Source organism: Hipposideros armiger, unplaced genomic scaffold (assembly GCF_001890085.2).
Source record: "Hipposideros armiger isolate ML-2016 unplaced genomic scaffold, ASM189008v1 scaffold_649, whole genome shotgun sequence".
Classification (NCBI taxonomy): Eukaryota; Metazoa; Chordata; class Mammalia; order Chiroptera; family Hipposideridae; genus Hipposideros; species Hipposideros armiger.
Window position 1 is genome coordinate 556,952 of NW_017731999.1, and position 21,653 is coordinate 578,604.

Sequence of the window (21,653 nt, forward strand, 5' to 3'; positions counted from 1 at the left end):
GACAGCAACTTGTCTGTTCCCCTTCCCCCAATTCCCCAGCACTGTTCCCATCCCCCAATTCCCCAATAAAAATCTTTAAAAAAAAACAAAAAAAAACCTATCAAACAAAAATAAAATTAATTTATTGATCTAGAATAAGAGAAGAAAGGTTGCTCCTATAATGTTCAAAAAGGATATATACAGAGGGTGCCAAAAAATGTATACACATTTTAAGAAAGGAAAAAACTATATTAAAATTGCAACATACAGTATATACTGATAACAAAAGATGAATACAAGTAACGTGTATACATTTTTTGACATCCTTGGTATATATTAGGGGATATATAGGGTATAGGTGAGTAACCATGATTCTTCAATGTGTGTATACTATAATATAGGAATGATCTTAAATCATGTAACATTAACATGAAGCTCAATAAGTTTGACTACATAAGTGGTTAAGCCCAGTTAAAGGACCATTGGAGATATTCCTTTGTGGAATTAACACTTCTAATATGACTGTGCTTCCACTTCTGTTTCTGACATAAATTAATAAGATTCTATTTGGTTGAAAAAAAAAGATTCTCTCATTAGTGTCCCATCAAAAATAGCACCATTTGCCTCATTAAATTTAATGAGGTTGTTGTTGTTGTTGTTGTTTTCCATTGGTAGGTGTGGGTGTATATGTGTCAACGTGTTAGACTTGTATCTTCAAAGAACATGCTTTACAAGGCGAGCTATTCTCTGAAGCTAAAGCTGCTTTACAGTAAGCTATTTCTAGAAGGCGGTGGCACCTTAATGGGTTTGGTAACCAGGTAATACATCTTTAACTTTTTTTCTGAAAAAAAATGAAAGGGTCAGAGATCAGTGTCTTTTACATCACTCTCATAATTAGTATCATTATCAGAATATTTTATACTATATGTAATACATGTAAGATACATACCTCAAACCAAGATTGAAAGGAATAGAACACATCTTCCTTTTTATCCATAGTTCCAAATAAACAAAAATCTCCAAATAATGAAGGGAATTGATTCAAGCCACCACTATTTCTCCCAAAATAATATGACATTTTTTTTCTTAAGGATTGAAATACTATTTCATTACTATATTAATCAAGCTTCCTATTTCAAACTCATAAAAATGATCATATGATTGTATTCTACTTACATATAAATTCTAATCAAATGCCAAATACTATCTATATTTCAAGAGGCCATTTTTTCTTTTTAGCAATCTACATTATAGAGACACTTAAACACATACATAATATTGATGTATTTAAAAAGCACATGTAATGTCTTTGAGGTTTTTAATCTACTGCAAATTATACTTGGCCAAAATGACTATAGAAATTGGGTGCTGGGTAATCCTTAGTCCAATCTCCACTTTTAGGTAGGATTAAAGAATTCTTAAGAGATAACAAAAAATACCTGCAGGCAGACTTAGATATTTGTAGCTGAAAGCTGGAAGAGACCTTAACAGTCTTTGTAGAGGTCTAAATAAGGAAGGAATGGAAGCAAAAATCCAGAAATTGGAAAATGCACAAATTCAGTATGTGGACTGAAAATGAGGAGAGAAAGAAAGAGAGAGAATGAGAGAGAGAGAGAAAGAGAGAGAGAGAGAGAGAGAGAGAGAGAGAGAGAGAGAGAGAGAGAGATTGTCAAAGAAGAAATTTGCAGCTTTCTTCAGATTACATATTTTGAGTTTGAATGCAGCCATTTTTACACTAAGATTAATAAGCAGAGAGCAAGCCATATGGGACTAGTGCACAGGTGCTGCAACTCTTGTTCTCACTGCCTCAGAAAAGAGTGGGGGCAAAAAGATAAAAAATAAACTTAAGTCATAAAAAAAAATTTAAAAAAATGATTCCACAACACAGGAGAAAATGTCACACATAATATTCTATACCCTCAGAAGAAATACAGAAACGTGTACCTATTGAAACAAGGACACAAGAATAAGCATAGGTGGTCAAAGAAAAGATAACTTAGCAAAAATGTAAAGTGACAGTTTTCAGAGTTTAAAAGAAGAACTGAGTGTTATAACAAAAATTGTTACAAAAATTAAACCATACTAAAGTAGCAAATAGTTAAAGGTATAATGTTATGCTGAAGAAAAACATAAACTAAAAAAGAATGAGATCAAAATTACTGAGGAGAATATTGGAGAGATTTAAGAAAGATGGTAGACTAAATAGTAATTAATTCTACTACTCTCTTGACATAATCCCATTAAAGCAACAAAAAAACAATAGCTACATAAAGAATGTTTTTGTTTTGCTTTTTTCCAGTAGGGGGAGGAAAAGCATAGTATGAGTCTTGGCTCATTCAATGGGTGATATTAATGTTGAATAACTAAGTGAATATATTATTTAAATAGCAGTGTTAAAGTGTATAGTTAATGATAAGTATAAATAGAACTTTTAATTTCCAAACCATTAAATGGATAAAAATAGACCAAAAAGCATAACTTAATTTCCTGAAGCTAAAAGGAAGTGAAGAAAAAGATATAATGACCTATGGGGTTAAAAAAAAAGCATAACAAAATCACAGAAGTATTAAATATTATTAATCTCAAAAATATGAATGGGCTTAAGATTTACTCTCTCAGCAACTTTCAAGTATACACTATTGTTAACTACAGTCACCATGCTGTACATTAGGTACTCACAACTTTTTCATCTTATAACTGAAAGTTTGTACCCTTTGATCAACATCTCCCTATTTCCCAGACCCTTGAACCCCTGGCAACCACCATCATACTCTCTGTGTCTATGAGTCTGATTTTTTAAAATCCACATATAAATAAAACCATATAGTATTTGTCTTTCACTGTCTTAAATTATTTCACTTAGCATAGTGCTTTCAAGCTTCATACATATTGTCAAAATGGCAGGATTTCCTAAATAATAATCACATATATGTACATATATCATATTTCCTTCCTTAACATTTTCTTTATCCATTCATCCATAGATGGGCACTTAGTTTGTTTCCATGTCTTGCCTATTGTGAATAATGCTACAATAAACATGGAAGCACAGATATCTCTTCAAGATAGTAATTTCATTTTCTTCACAAATATGCTCAGAAGTTGGATTACTGGGTCATATGGTGAGTTCTATTTTTAAAATTTAAAAGCCATACTCCATATCATAATTTTCTATAATTAGAAATTAAAAGTTAACAGAATAGCTGAGCAGAATCTACTCCCTTGAAAGTAATAATGTATAAACCATCATAAAACACTTTTCTGAAAATATTTGGGTTAAAAAGGACATTAAAACTAGGATTATAAACTTTAAAAATAAACATTAGATTACAAAACATGTAAAGTAACCAAAATATTGAGTAATAAGAAAATTTATTAAATGAGGCTCATTCATTTGTAGAAGACGATAGATATAAAAAACAACATAGGAGATGTTCTATACTTATCATTGATGCACCTGAGAAAAGAATATTTAAATAAAGTAGAACAGAAATTCCAAAGATGTGACAGATGAAAATTTCACAGAAATAGAGAGAAATATGAATTTATAGGTAGATAAGATTAAAGTGTTCTGGGATATTTCGCTGTAGAATTTAAACCCTAAGAGATGCCTTTGCCGAATTATCAGAATTTATATGTAGATAAAAAAAATCTGATGGACTTTCAGAAGCATAAAGGCACTTATTAGAGAGAAAACAGGCTGATTGCAGACTTCTCCATATCAACATTCATATTCAGAAAATAGTGGAAAAAGATTACGTAAGGCTCTTGGTAAAAATAACAGTGTTATGCAAGTACTTTATACCCAGTCAAGTTTATGTTCACATACAAAGGCACCAAAATACTTCCTTATATGATAAGAGTCACATATTTTGTTCCAAACAACTAATCAAAACAGTTCAAAGAAAATACTTATTTTCAAGTGAGAAAGTTGTATAAATATAAGGGGCAATCTTTAATTAAGCTAAAACTCTCTGACAATTAAAATGACAGAACAAAATATAAATATTGTAAACCTGACAATATAAAAATGTAACTAACAAATCTATAGGTAGTTTATGACAAAGTGAGAAGAAGCAGAAGTGCACACATTTCTCATCTTTCATAAAAGAAGTCAATTCTGCTTAAGTTCATGGAGCAAGTATAAATTTATAAGAATAATTGCAAGAATACCTAAACCCAATAGAACTAAAATTAAAAATACAAAATAGTAAACAAAATTTGATGAAGACCACAATGCAAAACAAACAAATGAAAAAAAGGAGAACTTTCTCATAGGCACTTGCTTATTTGTTTTGCTATAGGGATGTCTACCTTCTATGATCAAAATTACTAAATGTCCTTCCTAAAATGCATTCTACCACCACACATTAAATTGGTTTTAAATCCATTGAAAGAATTTGTATTTCAAATCATTTTACTAGAGATATTCCTGTTTTTCTAAAATTTACCTTGACTTCCCCAAAATTATCTTTATACTTTGAAGTCATTGCAAAGAGAGAAAAGTTTAATCTACAAATTGTTTTCAAGTAGAAGTTGTACATTATGATAATGTGAGTTTCTTCTCAGGCAACCTTTGAGAAACTTCATACTACTTATCCCAACAGAACCTGTACCTTAAGAACTAAAAACTTAAGATGAAAGAACATAAGGCATAAGTTCTTACCATTACTTAAGTAATAATATTTTTTATTTATTTTAAGAGTATAAAAAGGAGTCCCCTTATTTACTTTTTCTTATTTTATAAGCTCCATTCAGTTCACCTGTTTTTATTAACACCATTGCCCAGTGAGGCACTCATCTTATTTTGGTTGTTTTGTGTCTGAATCTCTCTAAAAACTGTACCCAACTTGTGCCCACATGGTAGGGACTCATACTCGTATATGTTTGCTGACTAATGAATAAATCAATCATGACTTCATAGTTTATATCTTATTTAAGCTGAGCAAAGACATCTTAAATGGAATATTAATAAACTAATACAAATCCTATGAAAGCCACATATGCAGTATCAGATATTTATTTAAAAACTATCAGTATACCAGGCTTTAGGAGCAAAACATGTTCTGGAAAATAATGTACATTTTCCTATTAGATTAACTTAAGTTAAATCCATTAAAAATTTTAATTTTTAATTTATTTCCATATTTTTATGTCAACAGATTTATTCATATTCTAGACATAACTTCACATCTCTATCAAATTTTACTTCATCAATAAAAGTTTCTTCTTTAAAATATTTTACCTTCCAGGTTTTCATAATTATTTTCATACTAACTCCAGCATTGTTCTTTAAATTCTTCTTCTACAACTCTATCATTTTTATTTTCTCCTTCTCCTTTGTTGCTAATATATGATGGTTTATAATGTTTCCTTCCTCCTTGATTTTTCAGAATTGTCATTATATTCCATGCCTTATTCACTCAAGCCAAGCTTTGCTACCATGTAGCCTTTAGGACTCCCTGGATCCCCCGTCTTCTTAATAACTCTTTAATATGGCTTCATGATGTTTCTTACCAACCCCAAAACCTTGAAATAAATAATATCACAAAATTCTCTACTTAAATTGGAAAAAAATTCAATATATTCCCACCCAAATAAGCTTTGAGTAATAAGGCTTTTTTTTTTTTTTTAAACCTTCATATCCTAGTATCACTCTCATGAGCCTGTGCTGCTCCCAAGTGAGATCGTGTATGGGTAATTGTTTTATGTCTGTGATGAAAAGTTTGAATCTCATTCATATCAGCTTTATGTACTCAGTAGAAATGCAATAATAAAAGAGAATGAGTGATTTTATAGAACAATTTGTTTTACAAAATGTGATAAAAATTGTATGTGAAGTCTCTCTCTCTCCCTGTGTCTCTCTCTTTTTCCCCTCAAGTTTTCTTTCTCTGGTCTGATTTGGTATGTCATTTATACATTTCTTCCATTTCTGAGCATAACTTCACTATTATTATGTATGACCAATTTTTAAAAATCAATTCAAGCAATTTGTTATACTTTGTCTTGTGTGGTTTTCTTCTTGTTTCTTATTAGCTTGCTGGTAACAACAACATCATATATATATATATATATATATATATATATATATATATATATATATATATATATATATATATATATATATATATATATATATATGCAGTTAACTATTATGTGCTTTATAATCCTCACAATACTTAGCATCTCTCTGTGGTAATGATTAGTAAGTTAAAACGGAGTTGACAGAGTTTGAAAATTAAAAGGTATATATTAAGTCTCATGAAATTGAGGCATGTGAACTGAAAGTGGTCAACAATAAATAATCCCCAGAGCTTTAAGAAAGATTGATATTGGCAAGTGGAATGTTGAGAAAAAAATAGTGTTCCCAAGTCTCCAAATTGACACAAGACTAGATGTCAAACAGGCTAAAGAATCAAAAACTTCTACCATAATTTTGGTGAAGAAATGTGGTTTGAAAAGGAGAGAAAATTATTTATTTACCTCAGAATATATCACATTTACTCTGGTTATCAAAATTTCTTTATTTCAGCCAACTCGATTTCAAATTAATTTATGGATTGACATTCTTTTGTTTCCACATAGCTGGTACTTGAATTGCTTCACATCTTGCTAATGAATTTTTTTTAGTTTTTTTCTCAAGATCCCTTTTATGTCTTTGAGAAACCAACTTTAATATATTTGATTGTTAACAAAACTGAATAACTTTAGGATACATTCTTTAATCCGAAAAAATACCTCCTGAGGCTGCCCTCCAGAAATGTCTCCTAGCCAGGTAGACAAAAGAAAGATAGGTGGGAACATTCTTTTCAGTGAGGTGTCAAAGTGGCCTTCAATGAAGAAAAAAAATCTAATGATTCTTTATTTGATGCCAGAAAGCCCTGTGCAGTGTTTCTAGAGTTTTTCTTGAATCAGCCCAACATGAGGTTGTGCCACAAGCTGTGATTTTGTAAATCTGTTTTTAGTACCTATTGGGGCATCCTGTGAATTGCGGTCTCTTCATATCTGCATCATGGGGAAATGCACACAGATCAGAAAGGATGGGACAATTTCACATCTCAAAATATCCCCACCCACCCCCATTCCAATTCAGAAAATAAAATTAGCTCTCAGTTTTTAGCTTGAAAAACCACATATTTTGGAAACATGAGAGTTTTCAAGTTCTTAAGAGGGGTAGTTCTTTTGTATTCCCTGTCATTAATAACCCATTTCTTTCTGTAAACTCAAAGAAGCTAAAATCCTCACGAGTACCTTAGCTGTTTCCTATTTTTCCAACTTTAGTTTGATCTGTAATGAAACAACAGAGCCTCTCTCTCTCTCCCTCCCTCTCTCTCTCATTCTCTCTTTCACCCTGACCTCCCAATCCTGCATGGTCTGGATAATAAGTCAGTCCTTTTGTTGGGGACTATTAAACTTGCCTGTATTTTTTATTTTTTATCATTGTAATAATATTATATGGCAGGCAAAAATATAATGATAAATGATAATTTGCCAAAAAATGAAAAAAACCCTGAGGTGTTACCTATCAAAAGTTCTCCTTCTGTCTGTGATGCAGCACAGATTGTGATCGTGACAGTAAATCTGGTGCTATTGTTAATGCCATGGCACTTGGGTTTTTGGCTTGCTTTAGTCCAATCTGTGACATGCTTGTGAATATCTTTCTTCTGTTCTGTCTGTATGGCATATGGATTTCTGGGATACAACGTCAGACCTATCCACATAACAAGTGTTCAGAGCACCTTATCATTTTAAAAAGCCAATTACTCAAAAAGACAAATGTGAAATGTTTCACATTTAATGATGAGCAAATCTGCAAAACAAATGCAATTTTGCTCCTTCTAAAAAGTTTAGTTTGACTGTAAATATTTCAATGGAGTCTTGCATGACACACACCACTGATAGAGGAAAGCTCATTTCATACATATTGTATATCATCACTGTCAATTACATCTGCCCAGTCTTTAAAACGAGGGTGGTATAAGTAATTAGAAATAAAGCAAATAGAATATTCTAAACTACAAGGCTCTGAAATCACTGTAAAAATGTCACTGCTAACATTGAACACTCTAAAAAAATATTTTGAAAATCTCACCCAAAAAACTGAAAACTGCATATGTCTACAGAGGTAAAGGTCATTCATGAAACACTCAACAACAAAAAATACCAATTCATTTTTTAGAAATATTTGTCAATATGTAAAGAATGTTTTGTACATAAGTTCTCAGTTACTGTTGAATCAGTGGCTGTATGTAATATTCCCACATGGAACGATGTCCCTTCGAATACTTTAAAACAAAGGTTTAGTGAAGGATTTTAGGGGAACATCTTGAGTGCCGAGATTTTATGCATGGGAAGTGCAATTAACAAAATACAATAACATTGGTTTTGTAACTGATTTATATTTAAACTTTTGTACCTATTTATGATGGAGACAATAGCTGATTCAAAACTCTATAGTCCTACTCCCAGCCACCAGACTCCACTTAAGCAATACAAAAACAAGAGTTCAAAAATAATAATAATACTCCTAACCTTCAGCATCTCCCATGTAGGCTATGTAAATACAGTTGTCACATTTACACGTCTTTACTCTTTTTTTTTTTTGTCTACACATTCTTTAAATCGTCTTTTACACTGTGAGCATGGGCAACAGAATATTATATGACATGAGAAATGGAATGCACCTGGCACTGGTAATTTTAGAAGAAACTAATCTCGATATTTATAACATCATTTAGCAAGCGGAACGGTTTTACCAGGCTTGGAATGTTGAGATATGAAAAAGCTCACTCAGTTCTGGGGCTTTCATTATACATTGGAACTGAAATTTAGTAAAAAATCAGAAAGTCTCCGTCCAATCAGCTGTTGCAGTGCACACATAGAAAAGTCCACTAGACTCCCCTACTAGTAATGAAGATGAGAAAAAAAAATCCTGTAATTCTATTGTGTTTCATCTTAACTACTTGTTGACCAGAATAGAACCTAAGTTAGAAGAGCTGAATAATCATGCCAACCTTCAAAAATAGATAGATGAAAAGTATAATTAATAATAATATTTTAAAGATATTTACTGAAAATAAGTGCTTCCCTCAGAGTTTCATTATTCTTGTATCTTTTGTGGGTTCATTTCAACTGCATAAATGTGTATCTTAGTTTGAACTGAATTGATATATTGATGTGTATGACACTTGAATACTTTTATGCAGTAGGTAATATTCACCAGGGGATCTCAGAGCATTTAAATAGAAACTTAAAAGTAATGTTATAGGAAGGAGGTCTCAAAACTCTGATGGAAAGATACAAGGCCTAGATAAACAAACAAGTAAATAACTAATTATTCTTTCTTGCCTCTCTAAGGTAAATAGAGGTGCAGACTCCACCACCTTTATTTCCCATCCTTCCTTTTTTTTTTTTTTTTTAAGATTTTAATGGGGAATTGGGGGAAGGAAACAGTGATGGGGAATCGAGGAAGGGGAACAGAAAAATTGCTGTCCTTTTGTTCTTCAGTCTAGTTGTGAAGGATGTCACTTCACTGGTCCATGTTGGTATTGTGATCATTATGCTCTTTCCTGGCCTAGGCAGTCAGTCTCCAGCCATTGGATGGCCCGCTCACGGTGGCTCACGAAAGCTCATGCTGGCTGCCGGCCACTCATGGTAGCTCATGGCAGCCCACTGCAGCCACATTGCAGCCTATGCTGTCGCCGGCGGCTCACAGCCACCCAGCTCCAGGTCGAGCTGTTGTTCACCATCTTAGCTGTACAGGGCGCAGCGTCACTGGCCCTCATGTGGGATCCGAACCAGCGGCCATGCTGCTTAGAGCTCGTGCTCCCAAGCCAACTCTTAACCAACGAGCCACTCGGCTGGCCTCCATCCTTCCCTTTCAACCAATTGACTATTTTCTTTCCTTCCTCTGTGCCTTATACTCCTTGGAATATGATGAAATACATAACCTATCCAAATTTCCATACTAATGTTTAATTTCTAACAGTTGGGACTTTAAACACGTACCACTGAAATCCTTGCACTCATCTCAACATGTATGGTAATGGCGTCACAGAAGTACTTACACAGAGAAAAATGATGATGCTAATGGAGCTCTATCAAGAAGAAACCAAAGAACAGAACCTCTTAGTGGTATGAGCTAGACCACAGGTGATCTTCAGGGAGGGTCTGAACTGGTCACACTTGCCTAGAGTCAAGAATCAACAGACTAAACGACTGACTAATCTGTTGCTTATTTCTATCAGTCTAGGGGTTTATAACCAAATCTCTAAATCACATTTTGAAACTGAAAGGAGACTTAAAGATCATCTTTACATAAAACTCCTTATTTGACAGGAAAATATTTAGACCCAGAAGGATTCAGGGGTTTTCCAAAGGACACATTCCTAGAAAAGCCCCCAGACAGACAGAAAGACCTGAAATAAAAGGGTCTGGGTTGGAGTCGTGGTTGCCCACCCTACTTTGTCAGTTACTTTAGAAAGTCTTTTCACTTGTTTAAGAGGCAATTTTCTCAGCTGTAAAAATCTGGTGACACCGATTTCACAGATACTATGAATCAGATAATATATGGGAAAGCCCTGTAAGCCATAATATATTCCACAAATACATTACAGGGCCTTCTCCAACTTACCAGCAACTTAGTTCCTACTTCCTTATTTATTTATTTATTTATTTATTTATTTATTTATTTATTTATTTATTTATTGCCTTGATTATCTTATAGGATGCAAAGCATTAAACAGCAAAGGAAACACCAGGAGATGAAATTCCAGCTTTTATACATAGAAACAAAGCTGCCAACAGGGCATTTTCTTTTGTCTCAATGTTCTTTCAGACTATCTAAAATGGTTTCCTCACAGCTTGTACCCAAGTTCTTCCCAAAAATTTTTGTCAAAGGAAGAAACAAACAGGAATAATGGTATTAGGAATAATTTCAACAGCTGCAAGCTTCCATAGTCAGTCTTCACATAATATTATTATGTGAAATGCTATCCGGGCAGTACCTGAGTCCATAAAGTGTCAGGTGGCCATTTGGCATGAGAAAAAGAAAGGAATCGGATCAACATTTTATAAGTGGTTTGAATTTTTTTTTTTTGCACCTGTTATTCTACAATTTCTTTCAGTTATATTTCAAAACACTACAGTTGGGATCTCCTTGCCAACCTGAGATGGCATAAGCCTGGATAACAGAACAAAATGTGAGAAGGTCCTTCTGTCTTTAACGCCTGTTCACCAGTGAATCAGCCTCCAATTAATCTGTTTCTTCAGTAGGAGTTTAATAAAAGTCAAGCACACACATGTTCAGACTTGTTTAGTATTGAAGCTGTATTAACATTATCTGTCTAGCCAGGTCAAAAAATCCTGTGTGATTAGATACAGGAGTAAGAACCATTTCAAAAAAATTACGGATTTTTCTGTAAATTTATTATAAGCCATTGATGATCTGAGATAGGGAAATTTACACCTAAAATGAAACTGTAATGAGAGAGATGTTTCTCATTCAACATTGCAAGGGTAAAAAAGTTTGTCTCATGGCCAAACTGCACATAAAACTCAGTATATTAGGTTTGTTATTTTCTATTTGTTTATGAACCAGAAAATTCAGGATCATTCGGCGACTTATTTTCATTCCACTGTGATGATCCGTGTTGGTCGTTTACATTCAATCACATACAGCATTATGCTTGGAGGAAGCTCTTAACCCAGTCATCTGTGCCTATGAACTGAGGGTGCCTCAGTGTTTTCTGGAGGAAATCAACAACGCTGCAGATGGAAATACAGGTTGGATGCAATTACGACATGCCGAGTTAGCAACTACGAAAGCTCAGGACTAAAAGCTTCCCAAACCCCAGCTAGGCTGATAGTTTCAGCAATGGTAGACAACAAAATCCCAGGAAAGTCTAATTCTCTTAGAGTTTCTTGGTGAATGACATTTAACCCATAACTGAATGGTTCATTAAGTTTGCATAAATCACAAAACAGTATCATCCTAACCAGCATCTCTTGAGCCCAGGGTGGAATCTAACTGCTGATGCTAAAGAGTATGAAACCTGATTTTTGCTCTTATGTCTGCAAGGTGGAAGGAAAAATAAAGATGACTCATACAAATGGGACTTTCCATATAATTTGAAAGTTTTTAAAGGCAGATACTTTAAGACATCATCATTCAAGGCAGAAAACACGCATTTCAAGACATAAATGAGTTAATGATGATGATCTACACTCAGTTTTTACCTCTCATCTAGCTACTCAGAAAAATATGTATGCTCTTTTTTTTAGAATTTTTATAATCAATTCACAGAAGGTATGAATCTATGTATACATTCCAAATAATTTCAGAGAAATACTCTAAATATTACAAATGAAGATAAGCATTGTGAGATAGAACTACATGTTAAGTAAATTTCAAATTTGTGGAAATTTATGACCATAGTGAGATCCTGCACCATACCGGCTATAAGAGTATTGTAGAGCCCAAATTTGATTAAATTGTTAGAATTTGTAGCATTCTTTTTTTTTTTTTTTTTCTCAATGCCTTTACTTTTGAGACACGAGGGAAAAAATCTTATAGGTGCACATTAAAAAGACAGACATGATCACAGGTAAAAGCGAAGACAATCTAAGAAAGCTTTAACGCCTGTCAGCTTGAAGCTGAAGTTCTGAGTATGACATGTTGCAGGGCTGAAAGGAATGGTAATTAGTATTCCTCTCCTTCTTCCTCACCTTCTCCTTCAACAGAATCAACACCAACCTCCTCATAATCCTTCTCAAGGGCAGCCATGTCCTCACGGGCCTCAGAAAACTCTCCTTCCTCCATGCCCTCACCCACGTACCAGTGAACAAAGGCACGCTTGGCATACATCAGGTCAAACTTATGGTCCAGGCGCGCCCAGGCCTCAGCAATAGCTGTGGTGTTGCTCAGCATGCACACAGCTCGCTGTACTTTGGCCAGGTCTCCACCAGGTACCACAGTGGGAGGCTGGTAATTAATGCCAACTTTGAAGCCAGTGGGGCACCAGTCCACAAACTGGATGCTGCGCTTGGTCTTGATGGTGGCAATGGCGGCATTGACATCTTTGGGAACCACATCACCACGGTACAACAGGCAGCAAGCCATGTATTTACCGTGGCGAGGGTCACATTTCACCATCTGGTTGGCTGGCTCAAAGCACGCATTGGTGATCTCTGCTACAGAAAGCTGCTCATGGTAGGCTTTCTCAGCAGAGATGACAGGGGCATATGTGGCCAGAGGGAAGTGGATGCGGGGGTAGGGCACCAGGTTGGTCTGGAATTCAGTCAGGTCAACATTCAGGGCTCCATCAAATCTGAGGGAAGCAGTGATGGAGGATACAATCTGGCTTATCAACCTATTCAGGTTAGTGTAGGTTGGGCGTTCAATATCGAGGTTTCTACGACAGATGTCGTAGATGGCCTCATTGTCAACCATGAAGGCACAATCAGAGTGCTCCAGGGTGGTGTGGGTGGTGAGGATGGAGTTGTAGGGCTCAACTACAGCTGTGGAAACCTGGGGGGCTGGGTAAATGGAGAACTCCAGCTTGGATTTCTTGCCATAATCAACAGAGAGACGTTCCATCAGCAGAGAGGTGAACCCAGAACCAGTTCCCCCGCCAAAGCTGTGGAAGATCAGGAAGCCCTGAAGACCTGTGCACTGGTCGGCCAGCTTACGAATTCGGTCCAAGACAAGGTCAATGATCTCCTTGCCAATGGTGTAGTGCCCCCGGGCATAGGTTATTGGCATCTTCCTTGCCTGTGATGAGCTGCTCGGGGTGGAAGAGCTGGCGGTAGGTGCCAGTGCGAACTTCATCAATGACCGTGGGTTCCAGGTCTACAAACACTGCCCTGGGCACATGCTTGCCAGCGCCTGTCTCACTGAAAAAGGTGTTGAAGGAATCATCTCCTCCTCCAATGGTCTTGTCACTTGGCATCTAGCCATCAGGCTGGATGCCATGTTCCAGGCAGTAGAGCTCCCAGCAGGCATTGCCGATCTGGACACCAGCCTGGCCAACGTGGATGGAGATGCACTCACGCATGTCTACGGGTTTGCAGGCGCAGGTAACAGGAGTAGACACCGGATCCCGGTTACTGTTCCCGACAAGCTAAGAGTCGAGGTAAGTAACGCACTCTTGTAGCATTCTTATGTTTGTCACAACTTACTGTCCATGAAAAAAAAATTAAGCAGAAATAGAAAGGATGCGAGTGACAAGTTCTAGGGTCATATTACATTTTTTCTTTATTTTTAACCAACAATCAATAGAGTTATAAGATCCCTATAACTTTAAGACATTAGTTAATTTTATAGAAATATCTCTAATGTATCAGTATTATCTTCCATTGAGAATGTATAAAGGTTAGCAATTTTTAATAAATAATGAAAAAATATTAAAAATGTTCCACCCAGAAAAAATGACCAGAAACCTATGTATTGTTCACACATTCATCATATGAAACTAAAGTTGAAAACATATTTATCATCCTTATTTATTATTATTGTCTACATAAATCAGTAATGTTTACATTACTTTGTTCACTGAGATATAATAACTGTCCATACTATGTTTAGAGTTTTATGTCATTTGACCCATAGCCATATTCTCTTGCAAAGTGTCTGCATCTACCATTCTCCGTCTACTGGTTTTACCTAGGCTAGAAAAAAGTAGACTGTAGGCCTTTTACTCTGAAGCTCTGGTTAGAAAATAACATGGAGGACAAGAAGTCTGTCTTCAAGGAATTGTCAAAAACATTTCAGTAATTCTCTTATCTCCTTCATCTCTACCTCTGTGTATGTCATATAGCCTTACCATGTCTCATTGTCTCTATTGTTAAATGTGAGGGATTGTGAGATAGATAATTCACACAAAAAATATTTTCAATCTTCAAAGAGCTATATATTTATGAGAGAAACTACTATAATCACAATTGTTAAGGCAGTTCGGGGTGCTCCTGGGATATCTGGCATTGGGTTGCTTCATCTTCTTGACTGAATATGCCATAGCCATTTGGGCTTTGATGCACATGTAGCAGAGCAACAAATATTCCAGTAGAGGGGTGTGCTCTGGGATCTTTTCATTTCCTCAGCAAAAAGCTCATGAAATCATTCATGAAGCTGGAGATGTCATCTTCGATTAAAAACAAAATGACTTACATCATTTTTCTTTAGAATCTACATGGAGCTTACTCTAAAAACCAAGAGGCTCCTTTTGATTGGATCAGACCCTTTACCTGGCCTGTCGTAGGATCACTAAATTATACGTAAGTCTAGTTACTAGTGGCCACTTGAGTGGGGGACTCACTGCTTATGTAAACTCTTGGTAGGTGATACTGTGCTCCTGATTCAAGCTGGCCATCGGTTAACATTCCTTGGTATGCTCTTGAAAAATGCAGTTGTGGCCCAGAGGAGATCCTATGATTTGGTTCCTGAACTTTTTGTGATATTTCTGATAATGATTTTAGTCTATTAAAACATAAAAATTTTATTGAAGCCCATTGGAAATGATAATATAAATGTTTGGGTCCTTTCTGTTGCCCTCAAAATAGCTGAGTAAAACAGACTCAACAAATCAGAAAATAAATATGAAAAAATTATTTCACCTCTTATTTGGGGAGACCTTTAGTGAATCATCTTTGATTTATGATGGAATTTTAGGAGAGTAACATTTACTCAGGAGCTGACAGTGTCTATGGTGAAGTGATGAAGACCAATAACACTGCAGTATCAATTAATGCAATATGAACGAAGGTCTCGCATTCCCTGGAATTTTTATGTTCTGATTCAGATTTTGATTAGCACTCATCCTCATCCTCACCCCACTCTGTGCCTTGCACTCCAGGAGGAATTCACCTTGTCTCTGCTTGCTAAAACCATAAATGGCATCTCAGTGCTCTTAGATGAAAGAGAAACATGTTTAGCACAGCTGACAGGCACCTTTATTATCTGGTTTCTGTCTACCTAGTGGCCTTATGCCTTAGCATGCTCTGTCGTCCTCATTCCATTCTTCCCAGAACTTTGTGGTTCCTCAAATATGTCATGCTCTGCCCTGCTACAGGGTCTTTGAACAAGATGCTCCTTGTGTGTATAATTCTCTTAGCCTCTCTCATCACTTGTGTATGCCCACTTATTATCTTGTTCCTAATTTAAAGATCTCTTCCCTAGGAGAGCCGTCCTTGACCCTCCAGACTAGATACTGCTAAAGACAGCCTTTAACACTAAGTATATCCTTTGTTTTTAATGTAGGAAGGGGATCTTCTGGAGATAACTGCTAGTGTGTTCCTACTGTACTTTGTGCTTTTTCTGAACAGCACTCTGCAAATGTGTGAATATTTCATTATTTGCTTAATATCTATCTTTCAATTTAGACTATAAACATCATGAGGGCAGGGATTGTGTTTTGTTCACTTGTGAATTCTTAGTTCTAGGTCAGTTTTGGAACCTAAGAAGGACTCAAAAGTTATTGACAGGTTGATCACTAATTCTCACTTGAAATCTCTTGCAACTCCTTGTCTGTTGAGTACTTACTCAGTTCTTTTTGGTCATGCTAAAATGCCATCTCTTTATTTGCTTCTCCCCCACTCCCTGCAGCATGACTTAATCCCTCTTTGATTTTCTTTTATAGTAATCACTTCTGCTCAATAAATTTTGAGCTCCTTTAATGTCAACAACTATGCATTTTAAAAATCACTGTATTCTTCATATTGTATCTTCTAGATGCTCTGAGTTTATATTCTTCATTTTTGTCTTTGCTGCTAAATTATGGTGGTAGGTGATCCAGATATACAGTATCTTTCAGGCAAAGTATAGCAATCTTTATCTCTTGTTCTCAATCCCTCTCTGCTTTCATCCCTTTATTCTCCCTCAATGGTAATTTTTGACATTTCACACCTTATTTTTCTTGAAGATATGATATAAAGTGGAATCTTAGGATCTTTGATCTTCTCCTTGTCACAATGTGTAGCAATGAAAAACTACTGCTGGTCAATAAGTTGCCTCACGTCTCTCTGAAAATACATTTTACTACATGATCTGAGGTTTCACCAGTCTCCTTAGCACAAGTATAATAACCGTTTCAAAATGTGAAACAAAAACCATATTGAAGTGTATTGGATGATTCTTTATAGTTCATAAGCCCTTAAGTAGGATTTTAAAAAAAAAAAGGATTTCTACTCTTGAAATATGGCTGTCATTATCTGGACATCTTTTATATTTTCATTTCTACTATTTTCAGAAGGTAGAAGACAGTACTCATTATTGAAGATTACCATTGGGAATATGGGAGATTGACAGACTTTATTACTATCACTACTGAAAGTCTATCTGAAATTGGTGACTCACAGTGTATAAGGTGATTATAATATTTAGTTGGGGTCTTTTGAGAATCATGCTTGCACCTTGAGCACATAATCTGGCCATGGTTTCATGACTCTTCCGTGTGCCCGCAATTGTAGTGTAGAATGTGTATTTTACAGTCTTAATTTTTTTCCACCTTGCCAACATGAAGAGAGTCTTGGTTCTCACCAGCTATTGAGTCACCTTGGACATTTCCCCATGTTTCATAAACCAGTATATTTATGGCTGCTTTCATCCCTAAGAGTCTATTTGTAGCTTAAAGTGGTAGGAAAGTTGTTAAGTATCACATTGAATGAGCGAAGAAGTCCATCTGTAAAGCTCTAAGTTATCACAGTATGCACTGTGTTCTAATTTTGTGATCATTGTGTACATGCACCAATAATTAATAGCGTTGTTTTTGAAAAGGGTGGAGTTTTTAGAAAAACACTTGTTAATTTTTGCTGTGTCCTAAACCATAGAAGCAGGGTGGACACGATCCTGGTGGGCCTCACCCTCTGGCACATAAGACTTCACATGCCAACAAAGGTTACTTGAGAGTAAATTGTTCCATGGGCATAATTGGTGGATTGCCCTTCCTGGCTCTTCAGTAATAGCAATTTGTAGTGTTTCTTTCTGTTTCAATTATATTCCAACTGGGAAGACAGCCCTGTGAAAGATACCTCTCTTAATGGTTTTCCCTAAAATTTCACTTTGTATTTCATAAGTACCAATTAAGTAATAAGATTTCTTATAAACTATCTATCTGGAGAATTTTCTCAAAAGGTAAATTCTGGCTAGAGTGCATTCTTCTTAGTAACACTAATAATGATGCCTGTCTAGTGGATAAATCACTATTGGTGATACAAAACTTAGCCTTAGTGTATATGATGCAATGTTGAAAATGTCAGTTCCTGGATTAAAATAATCTAAATCTTTTAATCTAGGCAAAGCAGAAAGGAGGCTAACTTTGGCTGTCTAGATCTTTTCGGCTGTCTAGGTCCAACTTTTTTTATGTGTTAATTTCATAAATCCAAAACTAAAAACAGGAACAGAGACCTTTAGAATGAAACATATATTAAATAACCTCTTTAGAAGTAAATATATAAATGTTATAATTCATTTTGTAAAAGAGAGAGAAAAAAAGCTGTGCCTGGAAAAAATCTATTTTTTTCTTATTCATTTTCAATATATATAACACATTCCCTATATTTTTAAGCCTGACTATGAGCTTTTAAGACATTTATCTGTCAAGATTTCTATCTTGGGATATGCATCTGAGTTATATAATGAGTTAGCTTAAGATTATGACATTTTCTCACTGATTACTGAACAAATTCTCAAATGATAGTGACTTTTGTTAAAAACGAGACCAGACACTCAAAGGTAAAAAATCATATCAAGGACCCATATATGCTATACAGACTTGTTCCTATAACCCCCAATAGCCAAAACGACAACAACAAAAAAACTCTCAGCATGCTCATTAATTTTCTATTTATGTTTCTTTAAAATCTCTTCCATCCCTACTTCCTTTGCTGATTTCATAGCATTACCTCAAGCTGCTGAAACAACCACCCTCATCCAAGACTATCCAAAATAAATCTCATTTGTCTTCTATAAGTAGAGTGTATATGTAAGTGTTGCTGTGAACTAAAGGGTATGTATTGTGGGAATGTATTCATTACTTAAACTTGCATTTCTATGTGAATGTTCACATAATATAGGCCAGATGTAACACTCAATAGACTGTACAATAGTTTAAATCTATCAATAACACATTGACAAAATATGCAATCTACAATTTTCCCAGAAATCATTTCAATATATATATTTTAAAATAATAAAAAAAGAGGTTGAAGATTTAGGCCTACTGATAAAAGAACTGGCAGCATAATATCTTTGTTTAAAATTCTTATATTTATATTTTATATTTATTTATTTATTTATTTAAATTGTCTTTGGAATTATTAGAAAATGGCAGCTTCCTAAAAATCCATACCATCTCAGAAAATAACAGTAGTATTTGGAAAAAATATAATAGTGACAAATGGCGCTTTCCCTGCAAGTTTTCACAGAGCTACATAATGTAATGGACAGGAGTTACTTTGGAAATTAACCACTCAAAGCCTGATAAGTTTCTGTGGGCCCCCTGTTACCTAATTCATTCCTGTCACCTTTTTCTTTTTTTTTTTTTCAACCCAATGGACCTCTATTTTTCCCCCAGGAATCTCTTGGATAGCCTGTGTGTTAGTTTCTAATAATATGTTCTTGTTTCTGACCTGAAGTACCACAAGAATAACCTTTCCCAGGTTCCAATGACAACATGATAAATGTCTTGAATCTTTAGTAATTATTTCTGAAATGTGAATTAAGGCACTGTTTGCTCATGATTTCCCTTAGAAAAGAAAAAGAAAATATACAATTTCAGTTTACTGTTGTGCTAGAAAAACCCTTGGGTCTTCTTTGACTGTTCCAAATCTTCCTTCTCAGAGAAACTGAAAGTGGTGGTGGGAAAGAAATTCTGCAACCTCTGACAGCCATGTGGTCAACAGTGACTCAGGACCATGCGATTGAGCTCACAAGGTGGCAGGAAAGGGGACTAGCTGTAGGCAATCATTTTCTTTTGTAACTGTGTAATTAGGAATTAATTGAGTTAAGTGCTAGCTTAATAATTGGCCTACAGACTGAAGGAGCAGGTTCCCCCAAAATCCAACGAAATAAAACCTTGCATTGTGCAGCATAGCATGTTTTAGAACAGGGTAGAAATCAGATCTTGCCTCGCATAATGGCATAAATGTTTCTCTGTGGTGGCATCTAACAAAAGTATCACATGGGCATGAATCAACGAAGGGAACATATTTCACTCCAGTTAATTATCCTGGTTTATCCCAAGAAACTACGTTTTATTCTGTGACCTGTGAGGAAATCGGCTGTTCTAGCCCTATATCCTTTCCTCAGCCAGGTGATTAGCAAACAGCAGTTTTGTGCAGGAGGGAATTAATGCCACATACTGCCTAAGCAGCTTTGAAGCCAGAAGGCCTGGACCTGTAATAACTTTTGTGCAGGGTATTGATTCGGAGAGCGCAAGGGAGCCCACAGTCCCAGAGGTTTCCGGGGGCTTTCTATGCCCTTCTTTACCTTTTGTGTTCCACCACACTTCCACCTCCACTGTGAACCCTGGCATTAACTCTCCACAGGAGACCCCAGGTAACTCTGTGCTGGTGTTACCACAGACTGAGTAAAACCGTAGGTAAAAAGCTGGCCCCACAATGAAATCTGATTTTCAAGCCAGCAACAATCAATACAGCTTTAAAATTTGATAACAAGAAACTTTGGCCGAAAATAATCAGGTTTGCCGTAGAAAGCTGAGGGAACTGTTCTCCCAACGACATGGTTTGTTCTTTCACTTGAGGTAGATATTTTAGCAGACGTGCTTAGTTGTGTTGGGTGTGTGTGTGCCTGTGCATGCGTGAGCGTGTGTGTTTTCCAAGAGCACACATGCAGATATCTAAGGGTGAATCTGAAAGCTTTTGTTACAACCAGTGAGCACACTAGGCTGAGGGCTGGGGGTAAAGAGGGAGGAAGCGAAGGGAGGGGGAAGCAGAGGGGCAGAGCATATCCTGCTCCATGAATTTATTCAAAAGCATTTCAATCTGCGTGCACATCTTCATCACTTCAGCGATAATTAAATCTCAGCATCACAGGTGATGTCCTCACACAGTCTCTTTCCCGGGTTCCCACTGGGCCAATGAAGCAGGCCTCCCTGTGAGGCCTGTTAGCACAGATCAGGTGGTAATGTGGAGGGACAGATGAGCTTTAGCTGACAGATGGCAAGATGACCTGGAAAACCTGCCCCCTTTTCTAGGATCAGGCAGCAGCTGACAGGTATTATTTCATAAAATAACGTCTAAAAGGAATCGCCAGGGTCTTCGCATTAATCTGAGGCTGCAACCAGCCATGTAACGTTTATGTCAGAACAAATCTGTCTCTATGCAGGAGAGGGAAAGTGGTTTTTGATGAAGTTGTTCATAAATTTTAATATAATATGCCTGATGGTGTCAGATATAGTCTCATATCTCTTTTATATTTAAAGGCTCTAGTGAAACATAGAAATATTCAATCTTCAACAAGCTACTTTTAAATAACTAAAAAGTTAACCAAGGATACCTTACTGCTTTTTTTTTTTTTTTTCAATAAAGAGCTGGTTCATCTGAGCTCCCTGCTTTTAAATGAAAATGATTTCAATGCCATGGAAAGCTTTTTTGCCTGGGGTACCAAACAAAAGGAGCGAGGCTGTTGCAAAGTTGCTTTTATGGAAAACTTGCTTTCT

The 21,653-nt window shown here is 35.8% G+C and overlaps 2 protein-coding genes across 3 annotated transcripts in view; both read right to left on the reverse strand.

Annotated features, from left to right (window-relative positions):
* ARHGAP15 (Rho GTPase activating protein 15) overlaps positions 1-21,653 on the reverse strand; it is a 652,765-nt gene that overhangs the window by 343,713 nt on the left and 287,399 nt on the right. The gene's annotated exons all lie outside the window — the stretch shown is intronic.
* Positions 12,504-14,120, reverse strand: LOC109372617 (tubulin alpha-1B chain-like). The gene is given in 2 exon segments (XM_019625989.1): positions 12,504-13,730; positions 13,732-14,120. Coding segments are annotated over 2 exon segments (1,248 nt in total). The 5' UTR covers positions 13,929-14,120; the 3' UTR covers positions 12,504-12,679.